General features: G+C 39.5%; 2 protein-coding genes and 1 pseudogene across 7 annotated transcripts in view; all 3 read right to left on the bottom strand.

The window, feature by feature from the left end:
* Positions 1–24,298, bottom strand: part of LOC148773059 (protein CFDP2 pseudogene) — a 32,131-nt pseudogene extending 7,833 nt beyond the window's left edge. The window contains exons 1-2 of the transcript XR_016037005.1: positions 24,282–24,298; positions 6,161–6,374 (exon numbers count right to left, since the gene is read on the bottom strand). The product of XR_016037005.1 is annotated as a protein CFDP2 pseudogene (transcript). The remainder of the gene's footprint in view (positions 1–6,160; positions 6,375–24,281) is intronic.
* The window catches only part of LOC129557943 (ubiquitin carboxyl-terminal hydrolase 9X-like), a 218,582-nt gene extending 193,879 nt beyond the window's left edge, over positions 1–24,703 (bottom strand). For 2 of the 5 annotated variants that reach the window (XM_088834356.1, XM_088834360.1), the window contains exon 1: positions 24,366–24,703. The gene's annotated coding sequence lies outside the window, so the exon portion shown is untranslated. The remainder of the gene's footprint in view (positions 1–24,365) is intronic. The other 3 variants (XM_088834358.1, XM_088834361.1, XM_055428598.2) reach the window with 2 other exon arrangements.
* Positions 1–25,053, bottom strand: part of LOC129557926 (U2 small nuclear ribonucleoprotein auxiliary factor 35 kDa subunit-related protein 2-like) — a 27,800-nt gene extending 2,747 nt beyond the window's left edge. Inside the window, exons 1-8 of the mRNA XM_088834391.1 lie at positions 24,976–25,053; positions 24,822–24,871; positions 24,366–24,445; positions 19,413–19,495; positions 13,127–13,165; positions 12,690–12,820; positions 6,090–6,374; positions 4,461–4,546 (exon numbers count right to left, since the gene is read on the bottom strand). Coding sequence (XP_088690517.1) covers positions 4,461–4,546; positions 6,090–6,374; positions 12,690–12,820; positions 13,127–13,165; positions 19,413–19,495; positions 24,366–24,445; positions 24,822–24,871; positions 24,976–25,053 — 832 coding nt within the window. The remainder of the gene's footprint in view (positions 1–4,460; positions 4,547–6,089; positions 6,375–12,689; positions 12,821–13,126; positions 13,166–19,412; positions 19,496–24,365; positions 24,446–24,821; positions 24,872–24,975) is intronic.

The following is a 25,053-nucleotide window of genomic DNA, read 5'->3' as shown; positions in this document are numbered from 1 at the left end:
CTGAAGGACAGGGAAGCTTGGCATGCTACAGTCCATGGGGTCAAAAGAGTCAAGACACAAGTTGGTGACTGAAAAGAATAACAAATCAACAGTACACCATAGAAAGCAGTATAATTCATATGTAAAAAGGATGGAGTTCTCATACATTCTGTTGATACAATATGGCTGTATCTTGCAAATGTGTTAAGCCAAAGAAGTTACGACACAAAAGGTCAATGTTCTATGATTCTATTTATGTGAAATGTCCAGAATAGGCAAATCTATAGAGAAGATATAGGGAAGCAGAGAATGACAAGTGGCTGTTAACAGATGTCAGATTTCTTTCAGTTCAGTTCAATTCAATCGCTCAGTCGTGTCCGACTCTTTACAACCCCATGAATCACAGCATGCCAGGCCTCCCTGTCCATCACCAACTCCCAGAGGCAACTCAAATTCTGTACATCAAGTCAGTGATGCCATCCAGCCACCTCATTCTCTGTTGTCCCCTTCTCCTCCTGCCCCCAATCCCTCCCAGCATCAGAGTCTTTTCCAGTAAGTCAACTCTTCACATGAGGTGGCCGAAGTATTGGAGTTTCAGCTTTAGCATCAGTCCTTCCAGTGAACAACCAGGACTGATCTCCTTTAGGATGGACTGGTTGGATTTCTTTGAAAGTGAAGAAAATGTTCCAGAATTAGAGGTGATCATCATGAAGCTGTGAACATGATAAAAAAAAACACTGAACTGTGCACTTTAAAAGGGTACATTTTGATAAACTTTTTGTTTTCCTCTACACTGTTGTTATTTTTTTAAAGGCAGAATAGCTTCCTGTTTCATGGGAAGTCAAATGGGGTATCTAGGAACGAGAAAACTACTGAACTTTAGAGAGAAAACAATTTTTACCCTTTCATGTTACAAGTCTTAAACTTATGCTGAATTTGGTCTTTTAGTTTGCCTTCTAAATGCTACCCCTACCCCACTTTAATAAGCTTTAAAACTAGCAGCATCAATGAAGAGCAAGCTGACAAACCCCTACTGTGATTCAGATTATTTTTTAAATAAGAGATTTTAAGAAGTGAATACAAAGCAAACAAAGAAGAGTAATGGAAAAGCGAAGTGTTCACCAAAGGCATTAACAGCATCTTTTTTCATCCTGAGGTACTAACACTTTGGCTAAGCCCATTTGACAGAAAGAAATTTTAAAATAAGGCCAAAGAACTGCTAGATAGTCTCAGCAAAGTCCATGTATCCATGAATTAGTCTCAAGTGTCCATGAATTAGTCTGACTGGACCCTTATAGACTCCACACAGCTATTATCAATCTCTAATTTACAAAACTATGTTTCATTGAAGGCAGAAAATATGACAGGATGACAAGACAGAAAACAACAGAAAATTCATTAAGGATAAAAGACTGGGAGAAAAAAACCACTCAAATGAGAAGAGCCAAAGAACAGAAAACACCTCTAAAACTGTAGAAAGTAAAATGCAACTTCTTAACATTGTACAAAATATGCAGAATCAAAGATTAGATAACCTGACTCTGCCACCAAAGCACTGTGAACTCATTTTTCATGGCATAACATGACCCACACGGCTTATTACAGATCTAAAATGTTATGTCCTTTATACAATTCTCATGTGTGGAAAGATAAAAAGTGTGGAAATTGTGATTCAGTTTTTTAAAAACTCTCTTTAGAGCTTGCTTCTTTTTTCCTGCTAAGAATCTCCTTTTATATAACTGGAACAGTCAAGGGGAAAAAATATCATGATGTTGTTTTTTACCACAAATTGCCATTTTCCATTGGCTCACTAGGCAGAATTCACACTGAAACTCTTGTCCTGCATACCATCGTCCATTAAACAGAGAAAGGGCTGCCTGGCATTCTTCTTCCCTTTAAACCACAAATTAACAGATGCACCTTAATGTTCTAATATATACATATAACTCTATCATCTATTAAAAAACCCTTTGTTAATTTACCATGAAGTGAAGTCACTCAGTCGTGTCTGACTCTTTGTGACCCCCACGGACTGTCACCTACAACACTACTCCGTCCATGGGATTTTCCAGGCAAGAGTACTGAGTGGGTTGACATTTCCTTCTCCAGGGGATTTTCCTGACAAAAGGGTTCGAACCCAGGTCTCCCAGACTGTAGGCTGACGCTTTACCATCTGAGTCACCAGGGAAGCCCTAAAGTTACTACTGACAGAGTCTTTATTAGAGCTTCTAAAACTCAACATTTACTAGGAATCCTTTTTACTATCCCTCCAAAATGTTCAGAAGGATGCAAACCATGTCTTAATCCAACAGAGCTGACTATTAAAAATGCAAAGTGTTTTCATTGTTAGAAAATGTTCTTTTTCAGCTAGAATTTCTATTGCTCTACAGTGGTTCATGTAACCAGTTAGATATGTAATGGCTAAAGCAAATATCAAGTCAAAACAATGATACGTTAATTTTTTCTTGGCTGGTAAAATATACTTAAGATCTGTATTGGCTTTAATTGCAATTTATACTTCTAAATTCTCCATTCTAGTTATGCTTGTTTCCAAGTGTTGTGTTTTAATTACTAAATTAAAAAAATAATAATATAGCTACTGAAAAAAATTGAAAACCATATACATATACAAAGAATGTAATACATTTACTGTATCAGCTATTGATATGTACAGTTTAAATGTATATAAAAATGATACAGTCAGTGGGACAATCCCAGAAGTCAACATAAACAAAACAGATGTACCAGGAAATACATATATATTTATGTTCAGAATACTTACGATTGATACTGAACATATACAGTGCCCCTCAAATGAGGTTCCAGGTTGCAACTAACTTATAAAGTCTATTATAGAAAATCAGGAAAAAAAATTCAGCTATCAAATACACTTTGTCTAACAGCTATCAAATACACAAATACATTAGTATTACGCAATGTGCTTACCAACAAAACATTTCCAAACTCAGATAATACTCTTAGTTTTATTAAAGGCTTCGTAAAAATTAATTTTTTTTTGCTGCACCATCCAAACATGTGAAACTTCCACAACCAGGGATCGAACTTCTACCTCCTGCAGCGGAAACTCCGAGTCTTAACAACCCAACCACCAGAATGTCCCAAAGGCATCTTCATCATAGAGTAGCACTGCAGGCCTCCATTATTAGATCTCTGTAGATCAGATTCATTAGTAAATAAATATAAAATATTTCCATATGCATGAGACTATAGGAAAGGTAAATCAGTTGTAACGTAAGCCATAAAATTCAAATTTTCATTTTGACTAACACTGTAAAATAAAGTAGAATGTTAGTTTTACTTTGTTGAAATGTTGAAGCCATTTCTTTCTTTTCTTTACTCTCTTGCTCATATCTTGGAATTCCAGACACAGATGCATATATACATTTATTTATATAACAGTAGAAAAATTTTCAAACACTCATAGTAAAGTTTAGATTTTTTCCCCTAAATAATTTTCAAACTTAACCAGTTTTTAGCATTTATTAGGGCACACCCCTCCCCAAAAAGGGGGGGCAACATCAGTAATGAATTACACTAAATATACTAGTACTCCTAGAGGAAGAGTGAAAGGCCTTAAAACACTGATCAAGAAAACATCAGTTCAGTTCAGTTCAGTCGCTCAGTCGTATCCGGCTCTTTGCAACCCCATGAATCACAGCATGCCAGGCCTCCCTATCCATCACCAACTCCTGGAGTTCACTCAAACTCATGTCCATCGAGTCGGTGATGCCATCCAGCCATCTCATTCTCTGTCGTCCCCTTCTCCTCCCAACCCCAATCCTTCCCAGCATCAGAATCTTTTCCAGTGAGTCAACTCGTCGCATGAGGTGGCCAAAGAATTGCAGTTTCAGCTTTAGCATCAGTCCTTCCAATGAACACCAAGGACTCATCTCCTTTAGAATGGACTGGTTGGATCTCCTTGCAGTCCAAGGGACTCTCAAGAGTCTTCTCCAGCACCACAGTTCAAAAGCATCAATTCTTCGGCCATCAGCTTTCTTCACATTCCAACTCTCACATCCATATATGACCACGGGAAAAACCATAGCCTTGACTAGATGGACCTTGGTTGGCAAAGTAATGTCTCTGCTTTTTAATATACTATCTAGGTTGGTCATAACTTTCCTTCCAAGGAGTAAGCGTCTTTTAATTTCATGGCTGCAATCAGCATCTGCAGTGATTTTGGAGCCCAAAAAAATAGTCTGACACTGTTTCCATTGTTTTCCCATCTATTTCCCATGAAAACACAAAGGTAATTGAACCAGTTATCTCAAAAATCTTTTTAAAATTTTCATAACAAATGTTTAAAAGTCTTTCATACTAAAAACTTACTAATTGCTTTCCATTTATGAATTACCAGCCTTATAAATATAAGCTCAGCAAATAACATACACATATCTCAAGAGATATCTTGGTTTGCTTCTAGACAATTTCAGTAAAATATCACAAAAAAAATGTGTTACCCAAATTTTTTGGTTTCTCAAAACATGTAATAATAATGTTTACACTATACTGAAATTTATTAAGGGTGGATGCAAAAGCATTGTATCTAAAAAAACAAAAAACAAATGTATATACCTTAAAATACTTCATGCTAAAAGCATGTGCTATCATCTGCACCTTCAGCAAGTCAAAATGTTTTTGGATTAGTTAACATCAAAGGTCACAGATCAGGGAAATCATAAGAAATACAATAAATGAAAAAACGTTGAAATTCTGCAAGAACTACAAAAATGCAGCTGCAAAAATGATGCCAGTAGATCTGCTCAATATAGAACTGCTATTTACCTTCAATTTGTACAAAACCCTCAGTTTTATCTATGAATTTCAATACAAGTATGTGCATAAAGTAGTCAGGGCTTCTGTGGTGATTCAATGGTAAAGAACCTGCCTGTAATGCAGGAGACGTGGGTTCCAAAGGTCCATGTAGTCAAACCTAGGTTTTTCCAGTAGTCATGAATGGATGTAAGAGTTGGATGATAAAGAAGGCTGAACACTAAAAAACTGACTCTTCTGAACTGTGGTGTTGGAGAAGACTCGTGAGAGTCCTGTGGACTGCAAGGACATCCAACCAGTCCACGCGAAAGGAAATCAACTGTGAATGATCACTGGAAGCACTGATATGAAGCTCTAATACTTCAGCCACCTGATGAGAAGAGCTGACTCATTTGAAAAGACCCTGATGCTGAGAAAGATGACGGCAGGAGGAGAAGACAATGACAGAGGATGAGATGTTGAATCACATCACCAACTCAATGGACTTGAGTATGAGCAAGCTTCAGGCGATGGTGATGGACAGGGAAGCCTGGAATGCTGTAGTCTATGTGGTAGCAAGGAATCAGATACAACTGAGTGACTCAACAACAAAAGAAAAGTGAAAGTCTGGACTTCCCTGGTGGCTCATGGCATTGATCCAGGAAGTTCCCGATCCCTGATCCAGGAAAATCCCACATGCTTCAGGGTAACTAAGGCTGTGTGCCACAACTACTGAGATAACAAGCTGCAACTATGGAGCCCATGCTCAAAAGGAGAAGCCACTGCAATGAGAAGGCCACACATTGCAACTGGAAAGGAAGTTCCTGCTCACCACAATTAGAGAAAAGCCTGCACACAGTAACGAAGACCAGCACAGCTTTTCCTGTCCCTGAAAAAGTTGTCTTATGGTCTTTGGTAGTTCCAAAAAAGAACACTATAATGTATACTTTGGGCAGAAATTGCAAGCTGGAACCATCACTACAATTCAACAACCAGAAAGCTGTGTTACAAGTACGGAGATGCATTCCCCATTATGTGTAGTCCATAAGCAAACTCTTAAGACACCTATGTGCAGAAGACCTTATGCAGAGAACTCAAAAGCTGGAAAAGAGTTGGTCCACAAAGTTACTGAATGGATGAAAAGATCTCTTTTCATCAAAAGCTTAGAACCTAGCGCCATGCCAGTACTTATTTACAATTGCACGTAGTACCTCTACTTTATTGGCAACAAAGCTCAGTGGAGAGAGAGAGAGAAGGAATTAACATTTCTTTGCAACATGAGACAGGACCTACAGCACGGCACAGATACCACCTATGTAAACAGCCTATGCTCTCACTTTACCATCCCAGCTGGCACTTCAGAGGGAGGCAGACCTGTTCCTCCTCTAGACACACTGCTTGTGCCCACCTTAAACTGGATCACTTTCCCCAGGTTCTTGAACTCAGGGAGCACATCATCATAAAAGTCCAGGAACTGCTGGTAGACTTCTTCTTCACTGTATTCTAGGTTTGTGTCAGGGTCATAGTCATCTCTTCCACACTGCTCCATCCCAAATGTTGTAAACATGCTTTTAACAAGCAGTGTGGGACTTGATGTTGGCAAATTATGTTTAGGTGAACACCTGCACATGAAGGAAAAAGTTCAGTAGTCCAGTAGTGAGAAATTACACATAGAGATACTTGATTTAAAATATGAGTTAAAGGCTCAGACAACTTAGCTGTATCAAGGGAACCGTAAGATGACAAACGTCACTCAAACTTTAAATTTCAAGACAACAAAACTATTAAAGCCTGACCAATAAACTGAATCTCACTGAAATGTAAAGGTGGGAATTATTTCCAAGTTTAAATGCCATGCACTTGCTTTTTACTCAAGTTCAGGAAGCCTGTTATGTAAAAGCATATAGAAAAAGATGGTCTGCTTGCATGACAGGTCACTGTGACAATGTGACACAAATGTACCATATGAGACGCTCAGGAGAAAGCTGAGAAGGGTTTTATACAATCTTCGATTAAACCAATGCTTACATAATAGTGTAATTTAAGCGTTTCCAGGGTCCAATATCCTAGTGGTCCAGTGATTAGGATTCTGAGTGGAGCAGTTCTGATCCCTGTCTGGGGACCTAACACCCTGAATGCTGCATAACCGAAAACAAGTTTCCAGTTAACGGCTGTATATTGCTTATAATGTTCATGGTGCCAACTATCTTGATGTTCACACCGTGGGCTCAACCCAGCACAGTCAAAGTGTGACTGAGAGGATGGAAAGAGACTCAAGTAGCCATAACAGAACCTCTCTCCTGGTTGATATAGCAGACACAATGTAGCTATAACCTAACCTCATAAAACATAACTATGATGTTCTTCCAATGTAGCCCTGATGCAGCAGGAGCAAGGGCTTTCATGGTGAAGCTCAGAGGCATACTGCACAAAGTAACCTGTGACCAAGCGACTATCTCCCAATTCAAATACACAATGTTACAAGTGACCTCAACTGTTACATAAGCTTCCCAATGTCCATGCACAGTGCTACAAATGAGCTCAGCTGTTAACATGATTCTGCAAAGTCACTGCTTACAGTACATGGGGGGAAAAGGAGTGAAGTGTGGGTAAGTATGCTTGACTTGCACCATCTTGTTAGTTTCCCCACAATGATATATTTCAGTCTTATTGTATGCAAAAAGCTTCATAGTTTTCATGGCATTTATTTTTTCACCTGATCCTTCTAATGCACAAGGACAATCATATCCGTATTTCCTTCATTTTGTAAAGAAAGGACCACACACCTAGAGAAGCTCAGTTGAGAAATCATCAAGGAGATCCGACCTACCTTATAGTCTAGTATGTGTTTGTTATATGGCATTATACATACATACAAACACACACATACAAGGATACTTTCGGCAATTAACACTGGATCAAGGCTGAATGGACTCAAATATACTTCCATAGTCAATAAAATATGACCTTTATTATATAATCTTTCATGTCCTAAGATAAAATGAGGAAAACTTCTTTTAGCACAAAGTTCCAACTAATTAAATATTAACAAATCTAGTTAAAAACCGGTCAGCAGTAGGTGCCAGCAGTTCTAGGAGAGAGAATAGCAAGTTGCTTCATGGATTCAGTATTGGAAGATGAAAAAGTATATAGAGATTATACATTTATGTACCTACCAATACAATGCATACAGAATGCCCTTACTTATCATGCATACCTCTGAGATGTTGAATGTTACTTTCCAAATGACCTCCTAGATTATTCAGCTTGCAGTCTGGTATAGTCTGAAGTAGCTACTAATAGAATTCAAACGATTCACCTCAGCTGGCATTGTTAACTCTAAACTGAAATATTATTGCTTTAAGTAAATATAGCAGTAAACAAGGACCTTAATTAACGAATTTAAAATTCTGTTCACAGGCTGCAATTTAGTTCTAGTTCCCAGAGTGTCAAATACGCATGTATGAATTTTAGAACCAAGTCATGTCACTCGGTTTAGGGACTGAACCGGGAAGCATCCATACAAGCTTGAGTGTAGGAAAAAATGAAGTTAGCTAAGAGAAGGCAATCCTCTGCGATTCCCAAAAACACTACAAAAGAACTGGAAGAAAAAAAGAAAAAAAAAAAAAAAGAACTGGAAGGCATTAAAATGCAGTCAAATATATTGCATATTCATAACAATTTGTTTTCTTCTTTCCACCTTGCTTCCTATTTTCATTTTATTTAACTTAGTTTGTAGCTTTTTAAATTCACTTTTGGAAGTAGAGAAATAGAGGAAAACAACAAAATAGGAAAGACTAGAGATCTCTTCACCAAATTTAGAGATTAAGGCTGAAACTCCAATACTTTGCCCACCTCACATGAGGAGTTGACTCACTGGAAAAGACTCTGATGCTCGGAGGGATTGGGGAAGGAGGAGAAGGGGACGACAGAGAATGAGATGGCTGGATGGCATCACCGACTCTGTGGACATGAGTTTGAGTGAACTCCGGGAGTTGGTGATGGACAGGGAGGCCTGGTATGCTGTGATTCATGGGGTCGCAGAGAGTCGGACACGACTGAGTGATTGAACTGAACTGAAGGTATAAAAGAATAGTCACGACTGATATTGCATACTCTTCACTAGTAGTTATCTTTCTTTGGAGAGTTGGTGGATAGAACTGTTAAAGCTGTGACTTCAACAAACGCTAACTCCAGAAAGATTCAAACTTACTATTTATAAAAACAAGCAACCAAAGAAATGCTTAGGTTATTGGCATATCTCTCCGATGATCTCACAAATGAAAATTCCTGACTCACTCTCAGAAATACACACACAGTGTTTGGACATTTTCAATGAGAACTTCATATTCCTGTCTGAGTATTAAGAAGTGATACAAATAATCAGTTCCTAATGACACTGTGTAGACTTTTAAATTCACTTTCACTAGGGCTTCCCTAGTGGCTCAGATGGTAAAAGATTCGCCTGCAGTGAGAGAGACCTGGGTTTGATCCCTGAGTTCGGAAGACCCCCTGCAAAAGGGCATGGCAACCCACCCCAGCATTTTTGCCTAGAAAACCCCATGGACAGAGTAGCCTGGCAGACTATATTCAGTCCATGGAGTCACAAAGAGTTGGACATAACTGAGTGACTAGGCACAGGACAAACTACTCTGACCACTGTGGATATCTCGTGGAACAACTCTCACGAGCGACTTTCTGAATCTCTCCTTTTCTCACACGAACCAAATAAAAGAATAATCTTTTTCTTTTTTGCTGTACCTCAAAGCTTGTGGGATCTGAGTTCCCTGATCAGGAACTGAACCTGGGTCCTTGGCAGGGAAAACACACTGTCCTAATAAGTGAATCATCACTGGAGTCCCAAGGATAATTTTAATTTTAAAAACGTATGTATTGTTGGCTGCACTGCATCTCACATCCATACATGACCTCAGGAAAAACCATAGCCTTGACTAGATGGACCTTTGTTGGCAAAGTAATGTCTCTGCTTTTTAATATATTATCAAGGTTGGTCATAACTTTCCTTCCAAGGAGTAAGCGTCTTTTAATTTCACGGCTGCAATCAGCATCTGCAGTGATTTTGGAGCCCAAAAAAATAAAGTCTGACAGTGCTTCCACTGTTTTTCCATCTATTTCCCATGAAGTGATGGGACCAGATGCCATGATCTTTGTTTTCTGAATGTTGAGCTTCAAGCATCATGGAGAAAGCAAGAGAGTTCCAGAAAAACATCTATTTCTTCTTCATTGACTATGCCAAAGCCTTTGACTGTGTGGATCACAATAAACTGTGGAAAATTCTGAAAGAGATGGGAATACCAGACCACCTGACCTGCCTCTTGAGAAACCTGTATGCAGGTCAGGAAGCAACAGTCAGAACTGTACATGGAACAACCGACAGGTTCCAAATAGGAAAAGGAGTGTGTCAAGGCTGTATATTGTCAAACACGTTAACTGACCACAATAAAAGAAAAAATTGGAGGTGGGGTAAGGAGTAGTAATTGATTATATCTGGCTTGTGGACAAAGTTCAGGCAAGGCTAGATCCAGAGAATTTTAATCATGTAGTCAGGTTCCAGTTTTTCTTTTTCCATACAGTTCCCAGGGCTTGATCTTACCTGGATTCAATATAGAACAAAAAGTAGAATCACTTTCTCAGAATTTCCAGCAATTTTCCTTCTTAAATCAGGTGCCCAGAGTTGAATGGATTGCTTTCTTTCAGTTTATAACACATCTTCTTGCAACAGGTCCTTACAAAATATCATGCTTTCAGTATATGTTTATGTATTTTTCTATGTATTTCTATCACCATGTGCCAATCCAATTTTGCTTTCCCTATGAAAACAATTTCTTTATTGTCTTTTTGTCTTACTGTGTTTTTGAAAAATGTTTCTTATTTTGTGTAATTGTACTTTAACATAATGAGATGGATGTTATGTATCCTACTGTTTCACTAAGCAGTGTTTTTAGGTTCCAATTATGTTACTATTTGTGTGGCTTCCTTGGTGGCTCAGACAGTAAAGTGTCTGCCCATAATGCGGGAGACCCGGCTTTGATCCCTGGGTCAGGAAGATCCCCTGGAGAAGGAAATGGCACCCCACTCCAGTACTCTTGCCGGGAAAATCCCATGGACAGGGGAGCCTGGTAGGCAACAGTCCATGGGGTCGCAAAGAATTGGACACAACTTCACAACTTCACTATGTTACTATTGTACATGGAATCCATTGATTCTATTTGCTATAAAACAGCATACAACTATTATCTGTCCCTTGGCTCTCTTGGTGATAGACATTCAGGCTGCCCCCAACTCCATATGTTTCAAGCAATGTATTTATTCACAAATGTGATGGGTCTCTACAATGCACCAGGGACTATTTCAGGCACATGAGACATAACAGTGAATAAGACACTGCTGCTGCTGCTGCCGCTGAGTCACTTCAGTCATGTCCGACTCTGTGTGACCCCTTAGACGGAAGCCCACCAGGCTCCCCCATCCCTGGGATTCTCCAGGTAAGAACACTGGAGTGGGTTGCCATTTCCTTCTCCAGAATAAGACACTACTGTGATAAAAATCCTTCTCCATGGCCCCTCGTAGGTCTGTGAGAAAATATCCCTAGTATGTATTTAGGAGAACAATCCACCAAAATTCTTTATGCACTGGATTTTATTTGGCCATACATACCCCACCCATGAACCATTCACTATACTCTTACTGTGCCTATTTTAAAATTTATCTGCTATAGGTTATGTATGTTTAGGACAAAATGGTATACAGTGAATTTGGTGGCTCAGGCATGGAAGGTGCTTGAAACACATTCTCTATGGACAGCAGTGAATAACCGTATCTACTTTGGGCTGTTTATTGATAAATGAGTCAAATCATAAAAATCACAAGGGCATGGAATACAAATGTTCAAATATTTGTTAACTGGGTGAAGAGATCAACACTTAGATTTCCACATGCTTTGACTCAGAAACACTGACCCCAAAGAAATATGGAACAAGAATGCCTCAGAGAACAATGGGAACATTGATCACAATGAAAATATAACCAGACACTGACAACTTGACCTGTGCCTGCACTCTTCTTTGTGCTTTCCATGTATTCACTCACATCAGCCTCACAACCCCCTTATAAGAGTGATACTGTTTTTAATCTCTATTTTATAGATAAGGAAGCTAAGGCATAGAAAGCTTAATTTCCCCAAAATGTCAACCACTGAAGCCAGTTTTTCAACCCAGAGCTCTATTCCTAAGGCTGACTATAATAAGAGTTGTTAATGAGTCTACTCTATCTTTATTTACTGTGATTTTGTCCTGCACACTCATTTAAAGCAAAGCAGATTTTAAAAGCTCACCGTGTAGAAGTGATTTCCACTGGAAAAACAAAGCCAGGGTTCTACGGTTCCTTGAAAGAGTGCAAATGTTCTATTTTGCCCTTTATGTGTCCATATGGACAAATGGAAGCACAGGGTAGGAAACAAAAAAAAAGATCTTTTTAAGGGATGAGAGGAAGGTAAAGGAAGCACCAACTGAGAAGTACGTTAAGTCTAACAAACAGTAGCGTACAGTGAACTGGAAAAGCACCAAGAAAAAAATAGATGCCATGTGATTTATAATTTAAAGATGTGCTCTCCCAAGAGAACTCAAGAATTTCAATGTTTTGACTCAATAAAACAAATTTATTCACCTATCTCAAAATCTGTAAGCTCCCGTTTTACTGTAGAATGGACAAGTAGCTTGATCTTTCTCCATTATTCTTATTTCCATGGGTGGTTCTGGATTTTGCCATGTGGCACCACTTTCCAACTGTTGAAAATAATCATGACTTTACTGGTGGTTTTAAAAATCCATCAGAATTAAAGATTTAAAATATTAAATCTAAAATATTTTGTTTAAAAAGAATTCTGTAAGAATATACATATAAGTTATACCACACACTGACACTCTACAAAACTGTCATGAGACAGAGGCTGTGTGCCTCTCATGGCTCCTTGGCACTGTCCATCATCAGGCACTGCCCTGGAGCTGTCACCTAGGTTTCCCTTCTGTCCATCTATTCCATAAAGGGTCTAAGGATTTGTTAGGGAACCACCCTTTTGATTTACTCTGATTAAAGCATCCATCTGGGTGTAAAAATGTATGAGGCTGGCTACACATACTTTAAGGACTATAAACAAGTCCAGTCCACGGGGGTGATTTTTGCTTTTGTTCATCAATTCATTTTTGCTGTTGGATAAATGACAGAGCCTCAGATGTGAATCCCACATTCAGACAGGATCTAAGAAACTTAACCACAAAATTAGCATTACTGGCAGGATTGTTTTTAGAGAAGTGTTCGTTGGTCTCAAAATTTTAATGAAAGTTTAAAAAAATACCTCATTTTCAGCCTGTTTCAGCATCTTCTTCACAGCTTCCTACAAATGCAAACATAGGATGAATAAAAATCTGAAAATCCAGTAAGTCACAACTAGTTTTTGTGGTTAGAAACCTCAGTTTAAGATTTAAACAACCCTATGCATGCAAGGCTTCAGGTTCTTATTTGTCTTCTACAGCATAGAACTTCTGAATATCTTTCAAAAGAATATAGGTGAAAAATTTTATTTAAATAGAAAAAGGAATAAAAAATTAGAGAAGTACTTAAAAAATAGCCCTATAAATTTCAGAAACAATAGTTAGTATGTTTACTCATACATACCACATACTGGTTTTTAACATGAGGTAGGAGGGATTGGGGGCGGGAGGAGACGGGGATGACAGAGAGTGAGATGGCTGGATGGCATCACCGACTCGATGGACATGAGTTTGAGTGTACTCCGGGAGTTGGTGATGGACAGGGGGGCCTGGCGTGCTGTGATTCATGGGGTCACGGAGAGTCGGACATGACTGAGCGACTGAACTGACTGACTGACTGACCAATGAGTATTATAAAATACAATGCTAAACACTACCTCATAACATTTGATAAAAGCTAAAACTATTATATGAAAAGTAGCATTGCAGATGTATGAAAGACTTCAAACTTTTTGATAAGGGAAAGTAAGTTCTCCAAAACTTTAATATATTTCTAGGTAACTGACATTTGAATATGTTTTAATCACATTAGACTTCAACATTCAGAAAACTAAGATCATGGCATCTGGTCCCATCACTTCATGGGAAATAAATGGGGAAACAGTGGAAACAGTGTCAGACTATATTTTGGGGGGCTCCAAAACCACTGCGAGTGCTGACTGCAGCCATGAAATTAAAAGACGCTTACTCCTTGGAAGGAAAGTTATGACCAACCTAGATAGCATATTAAAAAGCAGAGACATTACTTTGCCAACAAAGGTCCGTCTAGTCAAGGCTATGGTTTTTCCCGTGGTCATGTATGGATGTGAGAGTTGGACTGTGAAGCAAGCTGATCATCGAAGAATTGACGCTTTTGAACTGTGGTGTTGGAGAAGACTCTTGAGAGTCCCTTGGACTGCAAGGAGAACCAAACAGTCCATCCTAAAGGAGATCAGTCCTGGGTGTTCATTGGAGGGACTGATGCTAAAGTTGAAACACCAATACTCTGGCCACCTCATGCGACGAGTTGACTCACTGGAAAAGACTGATGCTGGGAAGGATTGGGGGCGGGACAAGAAGGGTATGACAGAGAATGAGATGGCTGGATGGCATCACCGACTTGATGGACATGAGTTTGAGTGAACTCTGGGAGCTGGTGATGGACAGGGAGGCCTAGCATGCTGTAATTCATGGGGTCGCAAAGAGTCGGACATGACTGAGTGACTGAACTGAACTGAACAACAAACCCACAGCAAACATTACTCTCAACTGAGAAAAACTGAAAGCATTTCCTCTAAGATCAGGTATAAGAGGTGTATGCAAAATGACAGTGAGGGAAGACACAGAGTCCATGTCTCCCCATGCCTAGGATGCCTACCAGGTGCTGGTCAGGGACCTCCTGAGGACAGGCTAATGGGAGGAGCCCCAGAGGTGACCAGGTATCAGACAGAGGGGTGTGGAGAAAGCTCAAAGCCTGGGGACCATCATCTGAGGGTTCCTGAACAAAGAGAGCTGTTTGGAAGCCTTTGTGCTGGGAGCAGCAGTACTTGCTCCATCAGTAACAGGAGGGATCTCTGAGGAGATAGAACGATCCACTGGGGAATCCCCTGGGGTCTGCCTTCACTTGATCCTGGGGAGCCTTCTGGGCCCCAGGGCCCCTGGGCCTCTGCTCTCTGGGTCTCTCCTCCCTCTGGGGCACCCTAGCTCTTCAGGGATCCCTCTGAGAGGATCCTGTAGATGAGAGAGGCAGGGAAGGCTCCTGCTGGGAAAGAAAGAAGCCAGCTGGGCTTTAGGAGGCACCTGTAGGCTTCCGGGCTTCTGTCTATGGGGTCACACAGAGTCGGACACGACTAAAGTGAGTTAGCAGCAGCAGCAGCAGCAGGCTTCCAAGAACAAGGCACTGCCTACTGTCCCCTTCTTATCCCCACTCGGCTCTGGGGATCCTCCTAAGGTGCTCAGGCTAAGCCCTCCACCCTTAAGGAACACTTCTACCTTTGGGACCCCTTTCACCCTCAAAGGCACCAATCTAAGCCCCACTCCCTGCTACTCCCTCCAGGCTGAAGCCTCTGCCATCCCAGAGCCCCCTTCTAACTTCCAGGGTTCTCTTACACTCTCTCATTTCCTCCTCCCTCCAGGGTCCACATCTTATACATGCCCCCTCACACTTCCATGGGCTCTGACCTCTGGACCTGGCTCTCTGGGATTCAGGAGCCCCCTCTACCCTCTCTACCCACCAGCAACTCCTCCTGCCCTCCAGAGCCCATGCAGGTCCTGTAAATGCAGGAGGGAGGGCAGACAGAGCAGGGCTGTTCAGGGAGGAGTTCCTCCAGGTGCGGAGGAGTGGGGAATCCTTCTGGTGTCTTTCATCCAGAGACCAGAGGAGCCTCCTGGGGGTCTGGCCTTATCCTCAAACCCCAAAGCCGGAGGCACTGCAGAGAACCTCTTAGTTGGATGGACCCTGGCTTGCCCCCACCCCCACCCAGGGTCCTCTGTGAAGGCTTGGGTCCTGGGTCAGAAACCCACCCCTACCTAAACACCTCTACCACCTAAATCATTTCCCACCTAAACCCTGCCCTTCATAGCCTAATTTTTTCAGCTTCCTTTCAGAGTTTTTACTACTAGTGGAGTTCCATTTCCCTCCAGAAGTTGTTTCATACATATTCTTACTTTTTGTACTATTTCTGTTAGTTTTCTAAAATTATTCTGTTATTTTTTAAACTTCATTATTATTCTGCTTCTTCATAGCTCAGCTGGTAAAGAATCTGCCTGCAATGCAGGAGACCCCAGTTCAATCCCTGGGTTGGGAAGATCCCTGGAGAAGGGATAGGCTACGCATTCCAATATTCCTGGGCTTCCTTGGTGGCTCAGCTGGTAAAGAATCCACATTCAATGTGGGAGATCCCTGGGTTCCACCACTGGGTTGGGAAGATCCCCCAGAGAATACCCATTCCAGTGTTCTGACCTGGAGAATTCCATGGACTGTATAGTTCATGGGGTCACAAAGGGTCCGACACAACTGAGCAACTCTTACTCATTTTTATTTTACATTTTTTTTCTCTCTCTTTGCTACTGAGTCTGGTGTTACCTTTCAAGAGTTGTTATCTTTTATTCATTATAATTGTTCTGCTTTTTCTTTTTCCTATCTCTTCATTTTTCTCTCTTTTTTTTCTTTTTTTGCATCCCATGGCTTGTAGGATCCAGCTTCACATGCCTTGGACCTGGCCCAAGCCCCTGAGGTGTAAGCGCTGAGTCTGAAATGCTGGAATAACAAAAATTCCTCAGTCCTCAAGGAATATTAATTGAAGTGACCTCTCCCAGAGGTCCACATCTCAACACCAACAGTCTAACCAACAGTCTACAAACTCCATTGCTGAAAACCTCAGGCCAAACAACTAGTAAGAAAGTTTGTTCAGTAAACTGAACATAGTCCCTCCCATCTAAAAAACAAGAAATAACAAAAAATAAGTTATAGATGAAGAACCAAGATAAAAATCCATCAAGAAAAAGACAAGGGTGCCCAATCTCACCACTATTATTCAACACTGTTTTGAAAGTCCTAGTCACAGCAATCAGAAGAAAAATAAACAAAAGGAATCTAGATTGGAAAAGAAGTAAAATTTTCACTGTTTGCACATGACATGATACTATACACAGAAAAGCCTAAAGATGCCATCAGGAAATTACTAGAGCTAATCAATGCATGTAGTAAATTCACACAATATAAAACACACAGAAATGCCTTGCCTTGCAATACACCAACAATGAAAACTGGAAAGAGAAATTAAGGAAATCATCCCATTCAATACTGCAACAAAAATGAAAAATAATACAATGCCTAGTAATAAATCTACTAAAGAGTCAAAAAGCCTGTATGCATAAAACTGTAAGACACTGATGAAGGAAATAAAAAATGATATAAACAGACGGACAGATATACCATGTTCTTGGATTGAAAGAATCAGTATTATGAAAATGACTCTACTATCCAAGACAACCTACAGATTCAACATAATTCATATCAAGCTACCAATGGTAGTTCTCATAAAACCAGAACAAGACAATTGCACAATCCGTACAGAAAAATAAAAGATCCCAAATAGCCAAAGCTATCTTGAGAAAGAAGAATGGAGCTGGAGAAATCAACGTACCAGACTTCAGACTACAAAGCTAGGGTTACCAAGACAGTCTGATACTGGCACAAAAACATGATAGAGAGTTCAGAGGTAAACCCACACATCTATGAGCACCTTCTCTTTGAGAAAGAAGGCAAGAATATATAATGGAAAAAAGACAGCCATTTCAATAATTGTTACTGGAAAACTGGATAGCTACATGTTAAAGAATGAAACTAGAACACTTTCTAATAGCATACACAAAAATAAACTCAAAATGGATTAAAGATCTAAATTTAAGGCCAGACACTATAAAACGCTCAGAGGAAAACATAGGCAGCATATTCCCTGAGATAAATTATAACAAGATCCTCTATGACCCACTTCCCAGTGTAAAGGAAATAAAAACAATAATAACAAGAAAACATAAGTAGGGCCTAACTTAAAGCTTTGCACAAAAGCTCTATAGTATCCTTATAGAGGATACTATAAACAAAGTGAAAAGACAACTGTGAGAATGACAGAAAATAACTGAAAATGAATCAACTGACAAAGGATTAATCTCCAAAACATATAAGAAGCTCATGTAGGTCATGTATCAGGAAAACAAGACAGCCCAATCAAAAACTGGTCAAAAGACCTAAGCAGACATCTCTCCAAAGAAAACAGCGATGGCCAACAAACACATGAAAAAGTGTTCAACATCACTAATTATCAGAAAAAATGCAAATAAAAACTACAATGAGGTATCATCTTACACGGGTCAGAATGACCATCATCAAAAAGTCTACTAACAAATGTTGGAGAAGACATGGAGAAAGGGGAACCCTCTTGCACTGTTAGTGAAAATGTAAACTGATACAGTCAGTATGGAGATTCCTTAAAAACTAGGAATAAAACTGCCACATGACCCAGCAATCTCACTACTAGGCATATATTCTGAGAAAACCACAATTCTAAAAGACATAGGTACCCCAATGTTCACTGCAGCACTATCCACAATAGCCAGGACATGGAAGCAACCTAAACATCCATCAGTCGAGGAATTAATAAACAACATGTGGTCCATACAGACAATGGATCATTACTTAGACATAAAGAAAAATGAATTTCAGTCAGTTCCAGTGAGGAGATGAACCTACAGCCTCTTACACAGAGTGAACTAAGTCTGAAAAAAATAATTGTATACGAACACATATATGTGGAATCCAGGAAAATGGTACTCATGAACCTATTTGCAGGGACGGAAGGGAGATGCTGACGTAGAGAAATGAGAATGGACTTGTGGACACAGTGGGGAAAGGAGAAAGTGGGATGAACAGAGAAATCATTAATAACATCAACATATATCCACTACTCTGTGTAAAACAGCTAGAGGGAAGCTGCTATATATAGCACAGGGAGTTAGGTGGGGCAGCAGGAGGGGAGGGATGTTTAACAGTGAGGGAATATATGTATACTTATAGCTGATTTGTGTTATTTTATGGTAGAAATCAATACAACATTGTAAAGCAAATTTCTTCCAATTAAAAAACTTTTTTAAAAAGGAAACATAAACATAAAAATCTTTGTCCACTTAGCACCCCGTTCCCCCGGAATGTACACCATGCATATGCATTATACATGGAAATGCTTGCTTCATCACAAAAATCATAATTTCCTTTTCTGTGACACCAGCAATGAAGTTATTAAATAGTATTCTTCCTCAACTCTGTAGCAGTCATGGTGACTTGCTGCTTTGGATGTGCTTACTTGGACTATGCATCCTTGGTCAATTTTATGTAAAATGTCAGTATGTCATTTTGATGTACAGTCTTTCATCATGAAAATATCACTGTGTCTTCATCTTCTAACAGGTGGGACAGTCCTCAAAGCTTTTGAGAACATGTCTCCTAGTTTATATCCTAATTCTGGTTTGAATAAAATTTTTTCTCTTTAGCTCGGCTGTTAACTGACTTTTCATTGACAATGACACACCTATTTAGGAAAAATTACTTACTTCAATATTTTCTTTAGCTATTTCTTCACCCAAACTTTCAAATTTATGGTTCAGAAGTTCTACATACAAGTAAACATTGGAACCTAAACACAATAGACAAGCCTTTAAACATTTTTTAACAAAGACTGCCCTTCTTCTATTGTAAAATAACATATCCTTCATTTCCATCTGAGATCTCATACAAATGGATTTTAGTGCCCACACTAAAATCTTTGACTGTGTGGATCACAACAAACTGTAGAAAACTCTTAAAAGAGATGGAAATACCAGACGACATTACCTGTTTCCTGAGAAACCTGTATGCAGGTTAAGAAGCAACATTTAGAACCAGACATGGAACAACAAACTGATTCAAAGTTGGGAAAAGAGTACATCAAGCTGTATACTGTCACCCTGTTTACTTAACTTTTATGCTGAGCACATCATGCAAAATGCTGGGCTGGATAAAGTACAAACTGGAATCAATCAAACATTCAGATCACAGCAACTCTAAGCACACTTCTATGACAAAGAGTGTAGCAACCTGATGCTACAGACGCCCTGATATGTGCAGTAAAACCATATAATATTTTCTATCTAGTATTTTGCAATAAGCAAACTAACATGAGACTAAGCCATAGATATGGCATTTTAGAACATTCCACAAGATCTCATTTTTTAAAAAACAATCAATACTAGCTGTAGTACATATATATATAGATCTTATGTATATTTAACATGTACATCTGATTATATACAAACTTAATCCTGGATAATATATACAGCAATTTGTGTATCATAAAACTGAATTCCTCTCATTTACAAAAGTACAAAGTCTATATGCTCTGTAGAAAACTGTCCGTATACTTTAGAGATGCAAACTGAAATATTTAGGTGTGACGCACCAGATATCTGCAACTTATATATCAATTATCAGGGTAAAAAAAATTCTACACATGAATGTGTATCTATCTGTGTATATATATATGCTGCTGCTAAGTCGCTTCAGTCATGTCTGATTCTGTATGAACCCAGAGACAGCAGCCCACCAGGCTCTTCCATCCCTGGGATTCTCCAGGCTAGAATACTGGAGTGGGTTGCCATTTTCTTTTCCAATGTATAAAAGTGAAAAGTGAAAGTGAAGTTGCTCAGCAGTGTCCAACTGTTCACGACCCCATGGACTGTAGCCTACCAGGCTCCTCTGTCCATGGGATTCTCCAGGCAAGAGTCCTGGAGTGGGTTGCCATTTCCTTCTCCAGAGTATATATACATTCATACATTAATACGCATAGAACTATACATATATAAAGCGAAAAGAAAGAGGAGACAAAAATGTTCATTAGGTACTGAGTTCATAGATGCTTACTGTACTATTTCTTTCCAATTTTCTGTATAGTGGAATACTTTTCAAATTAAAAATATGAGAATATATTTTTTCCTATAATATAAACTATATTCTCTTCAATTTAAAATTTAAATTTGAGAGAAAAATGCAACAAGAGATGGGAACACACAGGAAAAATTGAGGCCACTTAAGGAAATGGAACAGAAGCTTTCCAACATTCAAAGTTAAAAGAAAAAAAGATTTTTAATAGTCACATATGTATTATAAGTCTAAACAAAGGCTTACCCAGTTCTATATTAAACTGCCTTTCTAACCAAGTAAACTTTATTATTTCAGAATTCTAAATTAAAAGAAAATAGGTCCACATATGCACACCAAAGGGTGGTAAATTCTGATACAATTATCAGATAAATAAATGACTTACCTGGCAGAGGATATGATTCTGAATTACTTATAGAGGTATTTCCACTAAGCAGACATTGCCTGCACCTACTAATACTCAAAAATACCTGCTTACTCACTTAAACCTCTAACCCCTCCAAAACCAAGTTCACAAAGTCCAAAAAAATAATTGTGAACAATTCAAGTGAGGTATCTTCTCTGTAAGTATAATCAAATATTTGCCAGCATACGTTAAAGTAGCAAATATTTAATTGTATTACACATGTAATTCTTTCAAACAACAACAGAATCATGCTTTTACATTTTACCTTAATTTGTGACAAAAGAGTTTATTTCATGCTATCCAGGATTAAACTAGATGCCGAAAAGATTACCTACAACAGCAAGATCAATGTTCGAGAAATTTCTACAAATCATTAGCCAAAATATAGTAATACTTCCTATATTTTAGAAAATATGTTTGCTCATTCAGTGTGTACTACAATGAATGAACAGAAGTAGTTTTTATTCTATACAGTCGTTAAGTCTCTCTAAATAAAGAACTGTGAGTCAAAATAGGCAGAACTAGGAGCAAAGCTGTTAACTGACAGACAACTACTTAGTCTGGGATATGACACTAGCTATATAATAGAAAGCAAAGCAATGACCTACCTATAAACATGTAAATCTACCAAGGAAAATTTCAAATGACTACCTACCAAGATTTCCTATGAGTGTATTTTGTAAAGTGAGAAGGAATAAGTAACTCCATTCTATCCTAGGTACTTTTCCTGACATTTTCTTCTGCCTCTAATGGACTAATTTCCAATTAATAATATAAACGATTCATTACCTGTTATGTGTGAATACAATGATTTTTCCATGCCAAATATGCCACGTATTGCTACTAGAATCATTGCCTGGGAACATCAATGGTAAACGAAAGCTCTATGGCCATTTCCCAAGTCCAAAATTCCTGTTTACTTGAGGCCACAGTCTCTACAGTCCAAGAACTGTCTTGGACAACTTAATAAGCAAGTTCTGGAAAATGTAGATGACAAATATTAAAAGCTGATACTGTTGTGTGATAGCAGTGCATCCATCTGAATTTATAAGCATGTTGGCTAAGCAATACTAAGTTTACTGCATTACACACACAAGTTTATGGGAAAATATTAGGTTCTGCCATTTTTAAGGCAAATACATATTATCATTGCACAAATTCAGTTCAGTTCAGTTCAGTCACTCAGTTGTGTCCGACTCTCAGCGTCTCCCTGAATCACAGCACACCAGGCCTCCCTGGTTGGTCCATCACCAACTCCCGGAGTTCACTCAAACTCATGTCAACAGAGTCAGTGATGCCATCTAGCCATCTCATTCTCTGTCATCCCCTTCTCCTCCCACCCCCAACATTTCTCAGCATCAGAGTCTTTTCCAGTGAGTCAACTCATCGCATAAGCTGGGCAAAGGATTGGAGTTTCAGCTTTAGCATCAGTCCTTCCAATGAATACCCAGGATTGATCACCTCTAGAATGGACTGGTTGGATCTCCTTGCAGTCCAAGGGACTCTCAAGAGTCTTCTCCAACATCACAGTTCAAAAGCATCAATTCTTCGGCGATCAGCCTTCTTCACAGTCCAACTCTTACATCCATACATGATCACGGGAAAAACCATAGCCTTGACTAGACGAACCTTTGTTGGCAAAGTAATGTCTCTGCTTTTTAATATACTATCAAGGTTGGACATAACTTTCCTTCCAAGGAAGCGTCTTTTAAATTCATGGCTGCAATCAGCATCAGCAGTGATTTTGGAGCCCCCAAAAATAAAGTCTGACCCTGTTTCCACTGTTTTTCCATCTATTTCCCATGAAGTGATGGGACCAGATGCCATGATCTTTGTTTTCTGAATGTTGAGCTTCAAGCCAGCCTTTTCACTCTCCTCTTTCACTTTCATCAAGAGGCTTTTGAGTTCCTCTTCACTTTCTGCCATAAGGGTAGTGTCATCTGCATATCTGAGGTTATTGATATTTCTCCCAGCAATCTTGATTCCAGCTTGTGCTTCTTCCAGCCCAGCGATCCTCATGATATACTCTGCATATAAGTTAAATAAGCAAGGTGACAATATACAGCCTTGATGTACTCCTTTTCCTATTTGGAACCAGTCTGTTGTTCCATGAACAGTTCTGACTGTTGCTTCCTGACCTGCATACAGGTTTCTCAAGAGGCAGGTCAGGTGGTCTGGTATTCCCATTTCTTTCAGAAGGAGATTCAACCAGTCCATTCTAAAGGAGATCGATCCTGGGTGTTCATTGGAAGGACTGATGCTAAAGCTGAAAGTGCAATACTTTGGCCACCTCATGCGACAAGCTGACTCACTGGAAAAGACTCTGATGCTGGGAAAGGTTGGGGGCGGGAGGAGAAGGGGACGACCGAGAATGAGATGGCTGGATGGCATCACCGACTCTGTGGACATGAGTTTGAGTGAACTCCGGGAGTTGGTGATGGACAGGGAGGCCTGGCGTGCTGTGATTCATGGGGTTGCGGAGAGTTGGACACGACTGAACAACTGAACTAAACTGAACTGAACACAGTCAAAGGGTTTAGCCTAAGGTTCCACTATTTTTCCCAACAGAAAATAAGTGTTTAACAACTATAAGGCAACAATAATAAGGCAGTAAGAACACCAGATAACCCAGTAACAGGTGTGAGTGCAAATATTTTTTAACAGTTTGTTCCATATAATCCCTAGTCTTACATTCATGTAGACGTGAACGCATTGTGTGATTTTATCTGGTTTTAAGTATGTATGTCTACAGTTAAGTTCGACTAGTTTTATGCTTGTAAATAGTTAAAGAAAAACAAGTTTCAATTATCATTTGACTGAATACAGGCACCTTATTCTATTCCAGTTTGAGAAAAATTTGAACGTCTAATTAATATACTCGACCAGTACATGGGAAAACATCGACTGAGTACTTAGTAGCTGCTGAAATTCACAATTACACCCTTGACATCACGTTCTTTACGAATATTTACAAATAGTAGTGATTCACCATGCCTTTCTCTGTCTTATTTAAAACGTCAGTATTTTCCCCAACATGATTATAACATGGTTATAACTTAATTTCGAGAGAACGAGACCCTGCACTTCGTCAGATACACACCTTTTTTTTTGACGCTGGGGCCTCAATTTTTGGCCGCAGTACGGGCAACAAGTTTACACAAAGAAAATAAGATGAGTCCATTACCTGGGTCTCTCAGTCTAGCCAGTTGCCGGCGACGTTTCTTTCCTTCTTCCTTCTTCAAGGCGGCTCTGTATTTTTTGTGGCTGGGAAAGCGAAATATACACCATTATTAGTCACACCTGCAATAATGTCTGGAGGCAGGCTTTCCACTGCATTAAGTGTAGGAAAGTCTCTCTAGTACTAGGTAATGAAATCTGGGTTTTTATATTTTGGTAACAAAACCGTCTCTCCTTTCTACCCTTAGCTATTAAGTCTCCGTTTCCGCAGTTTTGATTGTCGCCTTCCTGAGCCCATAGACGCCAGTAATAGTGCCAGGAAGGCGCCCGCTTGTTTGTCCCAGGCTGTATGCGCAACATCCTAGGCTCTTCCTGGTTGGTTGGTTGGTTGGTTTTTTCTTGTCAATCACTTCTCCTAGTCAGTTTACCCCTGTATCCTGGGAAACATTCCCGAGGGCACCACCTTACCCCGGCCCCTCCGTCCGCACCACTAAAACCGAGAGGCGGGCCTAACTGCGGAAACGACCATGCGCAAGCGCAGGCAAATGCGGAAGTCTGAAGCTTTCTTCTCTCAGTTCACTTTCTGGACTATGGAACGAGTATTCCCTGAAATTTACTGTGCGGCTGTTTCCACACTCTGGAATTAATATGTCTCTACTAAGCACTTCACTGGTGACTTGTTCTGATGCTATCAT

The sequence above is a fragment of the Moschus berezovskii genome, chromosome Y (genome assembly GCF_049115385.1).
Source record: "Moschus berezovskii isolate FMDL1 chromosome Y, NW_MosBer_1.0, whole genome shotgun sequence".
Taxonomy (NCBI): Eukaryota; Metazoa; Chordata; class Mammalia; order Artiodactyla; family Moschidae; genus Moschus; species Moschus berezovskii.
Note: the sequence above shows the minus strand (reverse complement) of the source record. Positions and strands in the feature narration are given on the sequence as shown.